Here is a 5263-nt window from a genome sequence, read left to right on the forward strand (position 1 = left end):
ACCTTTGTGACTTGTTCTTTGAGAATTTATCTTTAAACCTTTACTAGTTTCATAGTTTAAGGTATAAAGTAACTTCTTCTTGTGATATCTTTGGTTTCTTTTTGGTATTCTTTAGAAGGTGATTAGTTTCTACATACTAATTATTGTCTTTAGTTACTCATAAAGCGGTCAAGATCCGAATCTATCGTTTTGATTCGTTTTCTCAAGTAAAGGCGTTAGATTTCTTCCATAAATCTATACGTTGTTACTTGGATCTTTTCAAGGCCTTAGAACATCTAATCTTTGGAAATTCGTGGATCTTTCCTTCGAATTTCCCATATCTTTATTTAGTTTTTTTGTTTCTTTTCTTTGTGCTTCCGCATTCTAATATTTAATTCTCTATTTGTGATCTCCCTTAACCTTGCTGTTATCAGAAAGTGCATAGTAACTGTTAGTGGTCGTAATACATTAGCTGACCTTGTTGAACTAGAAATGGTTGATTTTGATGTCATAATGGGTATGGATTGGTTAGCTTCTTGTTATGCTACAATAGAATGCCGAACTAAGCTGGTGCATTTCCATTTTCCAAAAGAGGCAGTCCTTGAATGGAAAGGTAATATTGGGGCGCCAAGTGGTAAGTTTATTTCTTATTTTAAGGCGAAGAAGATGATGTCCAAAGGCTACATATGCCAATTAGTAAGAGTAAGAAATATAGATGCAGATCCACCAACTCTTCAATCTGTTCTGGTGGTAAATGAATTTCCTGAAGATCTTTCGGGTTTGCCTCCAGAACGAGAAGTAGAGTTTGGTATTGATATAATTCCAGATACTCAACCTATCTCCATTCCTCCATATAGAATGGCCCCGACAGAATTACGGGAGTTGAAGGAACAATTAAATGATTTGTTAGAAAAAGGATTCATAAGGCCTAGTATGTCCCCTTGGGGAGCACCAGTTTTATTTGTACGCAAGAAAGATGGCTCATTGAGAATGTGTATTGATTACCGACAGTTGAATAAGGTAACGATTAAGAACAAATATCCCCTCCCAAGAATTGATGATTTGTTTGATCAGTTACACGGTGCTAAGTGCTTTTCAAAAATTGATTTGAGGTCGGGTTATCACCAAGTGAGGGTCAGAGATCAAGATATACCCAAGACGGATTTTCGAACACGGTATTGTCATTTCGAGTTTTTAGTTATGTCATTTGGGCTAACAAATGCACCAGCAGCTTTGATGAATTTGATGAATAGGGTGTTCAAGCCATTTTTGGATGTGTTCGTGATAGTATTTATAGATGATATTATGGTGTATTCAAGATCTGAAGAGGACCATGCTAATCACTTGCGGCAGGTGTTACAGATTCTTCGTGATCGAAAGTTGTACGCAACGTTCTCTAAATGTGAGTTTTGGTTAAGATCTGTGGCATTATTTGGTCATATTGTATCTAATGAAGGAGTAAGGGTTGATACCCAAAAGATAAAAGCTGTGAAGAACTGGCCAAGACCTACAACACCTACGGAGGTTCGTAGTTTCCTTGGGCTGGCAAGTTATTATAGCAGTTTTGTTGATGGATTTGTTTCTATTTCCGCACCATTAACAAAACTAACACAAAAAGAAGTCAAGATCCAGTGAAGTGATACATGTGAAAGAAGCTTCCAAGAACTGAAGAATAAATTGACTTCTACTCCTGTATTGGTACTTCCTAAAGGCATGGAAGGGTACGTAGTGTATTGTGATGCATCGGGAGTGGGCTTAGGATGTGTGTTGATGCAGTATGGTAAGGTGATAGCTTATGCCTCAAGGCAGTTGCGGTCATATGAGAAAAACTATCCAATCCATGATCTAGAGCTAGCAGCAGTTGTGTTTGCTTTGAAGATATGGCGCCACTACTTGTATGGTGTTCACGTTGATATATATACTGATCACAAGAGTTTGCAATACATCTTTAAGCAAAGGGATCTGAACTTGAGGCAACGAAGGTGGATTGAGTTATTAAAAGATTATGGCATTGATATCTTGTATCATCCCGGGAAGGCAAATGCTGTAGCTGATGCTTTAAGTCGTAAAATGATGGAAAACACTTATGAACAGTCCATAGGAAGGCAGCAAATAACTAAAGATCTACGTCAATTAGCTAGCTTGGGGGTTCGCCTTCTTGAATCTCCAGATGAAGGAATTATTGTGCAAGATGCTGCAGAATCCTCATTTGTAGCGGAGGTGAAAGAAAAGCAGTACACGGATCCTATCCTATTACAGCTTAAGGAGAATGTACAACACGGTATGTCAAAGGCAATTGAGATTACAGAAGAGGGAGTACTTCAATGCCAAAACAAATTGTGTGTACCTAACATTGATGGACTAAGAAGGAGAATTATGACGGAAGCACATCATTCAAGATATTCTGTCCATCCGGGATCAACAAAAATGTATCATGACTTGAAAGAAGTATATTGGTGGGGTGACATGAAGAAGAGCATTGCAGAATTTGTAGCTCAATGTCCAAATTGTCAACAAGTTAAAGTAGAGCACCAGAAGCCTAGAGGTTATATGCGGTGTATAGAACTTCCAATTTGGAAGTGGGATATGATTAATATGGATTTTGTCACTGGTTTGCCTCGTTCATTTCGGAAGTTTGATTCCATAAGGGTGATTGTTGATAGACTCACCAAAGCAGCGCACTTTTTACTGGTCAAGACTACTTATACAGTTGAAGAGTATGCAAACTTGTATATTAAAGAGATAGTTCGTCTACATGGAGTGCCAATCTCTATCATATCTGATAGATGAGCTTAATTCACCGCAAACTTTTGGAAGTCATTTCAGAAGAGTTTGGGAACGCAAGTGAATTTAAGCACAACCTTTCACCCTCAAATGGATGGTTAGGCAGAACGTACAATCCAAACACTTGAGGATATGTTGCGAGCTTGAATATTAGACTTTAAAGGTAGTTGGGATGATCATTTGCCGCTTATTGAGTTTGCTTACAACAACAACTACCATTCAAGTATCAGAATGGCACCATATGAAGCGTTATATGGGAGAAAGTGCAGGTCACCGATCGGATGGTTTGAAGCTAGCGAAACTGCCTTATTTGGGCCAGATCTTGTTCATCAAGCTATGGAAAAAGTTAGGGTGATACAACAACGATTAGCAACATCTCAAAACCGACATAAATCATATGCAGATAATAGAAGGAGAGGACTGGAATTTTTCAGAGGAGATTGGGTATTTTTGAAGGTATCTCCAATGAAAGGGGTAATGAGATTTGGTAAAAAGGGGAAGTTGAGTCCGCACTATATAGGGCCATATAAAATTATTCGAAGAGTTGGTCAAGTCGCGTATGAGTTAGAGCTACCTCAAGAGCTCTCCACAGTCCATCCAGTATTTCATGTCTCAATGCTTCGAAAATGCATAGGCGACCCAGAAGATGTACACGTTACAGAAGATCTCACTTACGAAGAAGTACCCATAGCAATTTTGGATCGACAAGTTAAGAAACTAAGAAATAAAGAAGTAGCTTCTGTAAAAGTACTATGGAGAAACCAACAAGTTGGAGATGTTACATGGGAGGCCGAAGAAGAAATGAAGTCCAAATATCCTCATTTATTTCAATCCGAGGAGAAGGGTCAAAGTGCTGAGTTGAGACAGTAACAAGTAAGTATAAGTTTGTGCGTATTATGTGGCTAACAGTAGAATTCAACATAGGCTTGATTGAACTTGATTGGAGCTGAGTAATTAGGCAAACATTCGAGGACGAATGTTCCTAAGGATGGGAGGATGTAACATCTCATATTTTGCATATACTAGTACTATGTGAGTAGTGAGGGTTCGAAATAGGTTTGACAATATTCGAAAGAGGTTTGAGGCTAAATAGAGTAAGTAAAGTATAATTTGTCACTGTAATCAACCTACTTGCTTAAGCTATTGATTCGGATGTCTTACGTAATTAAGTTACTTACGTACATGTGTAGCTTACGTAGAAAGGATCACATAGGTTCTTAATGGTAGATTAACTGTTGATCTACTTAAATAAGTGGTGAGTAGGTGATGCACCTACTTAGGAAATATGTGGACTGCATTTTAAAAGAAAAGGGCAACTAGGTGATGCAGCTACTTAAAGAACTTGTGGCAGAAATTAAGGGAGTGATGAACCTGCTAACTTAAAGTGAGGGACTAGATATTTCTACATATTTCTTAATGTAAAAACGTCCATAAAGGACCCTTAAGAGAATGAAATTCATTTCATATATCTCTCACTTGTTCTACAGCAATTTACTCCCAAAAAGAAACCCTAGAAGCTCCAAAGTGCTGGCCTGCAAGATCACCATTAAAAATCTTAGAAAACCCTTTATTTTTAAAGTACAAGTTGGTGTAACATCTCCCATCTTAAGAAATTCAAGAAGAGGAACTGATTTAACCTTAAGATAATTTGGAAAAGACAACCTAAACCTTGAAGTTAGCAAGTGAGGTTGCTGTCCAATAAGGTGAGTTACTGAAATTTTCATCCCTCTTTTGTGCTTGAATCGGTTAGGGGATTTGGTATTTGTTAATGAGCTGAGAATTGTTCCTTTTACATGGTGTGAGATTGGGGAATGTTCTGGTTGATTGTGCATGTTGGGACAGCCATGGAGGGGAGTCCCCTTTAACTCAATTGTTAGCCCATTTGAGCATTTTAAATGTAATGTTAGTTGGATGCTCAAGGGACAGAGATCGAAAATCGTGAGTTCATATTGCTACTGCCACGTTCTGATATTTCGAAACTGATTTGTGTATAGTAACAAAAGGAGGCATGTGCAGAAGTCATGAGAACTTATTAAAGGATAAAACGGTAAAGGGTGCAGTAACGTATCATCTAATTGGACGTTGCATGAGCTTGCTGCCTGCAACCCCTTTGTATATTGTTTTGCATATGTTATAAAGCCCGAGGAGTTTCAGGGGACCTTATTAGAAGGTCATATAGTATATGACGTTATTAAAGGAGAAGGGGTGGAATGCATACCATCGGTTTGGTAAGTATGGGTTTGCTGCCTGATTACTGTTTTCCAAGTTTAAGTAGCCCAATATGTTGGTTAGCTACTAATATTAGTTGTGTTACTTATTTCATTGTAGATTAATAATCGGAAAGGAAGGAGGTAATTCATCGTACTATCTGAGTGGTACAGCAAGGTATGTAAGGCTATTCTATTCTATATTCTTTGGCATGAACTCTGCTTGTGTCATTACCAACAAGTGAGCTTCCTAAGTTCTCTTTCCAGTAAAAGACACATAGTGGCAGCGTACA

The 5263-nt window shown here is 38.1% G+C and overlaps 1 protein-coding gene across 1 annotated transcript; it reads left to right on the top strand.

Moving 5' to 3' along the window:
• The first annotated feature begins 471 nt into the window (after window positions 1-471).
• LOC125861504 (uncharacterized) lies at window positions 472-2769 on the top strand. The gene is made up of 4 exons (XM_049541387.1): window positions 472-787; window positions 1178-1503; window positions 1933-2260; window positions 2498-2769. The coding sequence occupies exons 1-4, from the start codon at window positions 472-474 to the stop codon at window positions 2767-2769; spliced, it is 1242 nt and encodes a 413-aa protein (XP_049397344.1).
• The last annotated feature ends 2494 nt before the right edge of the window (window positions 2770-5263 follow it).

This window comes from Solanum stenotomum, chromosome 4 (assembly GCF_019186545.1).
Source record: "Solanum stenotomum isolate F172 chromosome 4, ASM1918654v1, whole genome shotgun sequence".
NCBI lineage: Eukaryota > Viridiplantae > Streptophyta > Magnoliopsida > Solanales > Solanaceae > Solanum > Solanum stenotomum.

Coding starts and splice junctions, on each gene's coding strand:
- LOC125861504 (XM_049541387.1), top strand. CDS start 472: ATGGTTGATTTTGATGTCATAATGGGTATGGATTGGTTAGCTTCTTGT. Junction 1,504..1,932: donor GACCTACAACACCTACGGAG/GTTCGTAGTTTC, acceptor TACATCTTTAAG/CAAAGGGATCTGAACTTGAG. Junction 2,261..2,497: donor TAAGGAGAATGTACAACACG/GTATGTCAAAGG, acceptor ATTGTCAACAAG/TTAAAGTAGAGCACCAGAAG.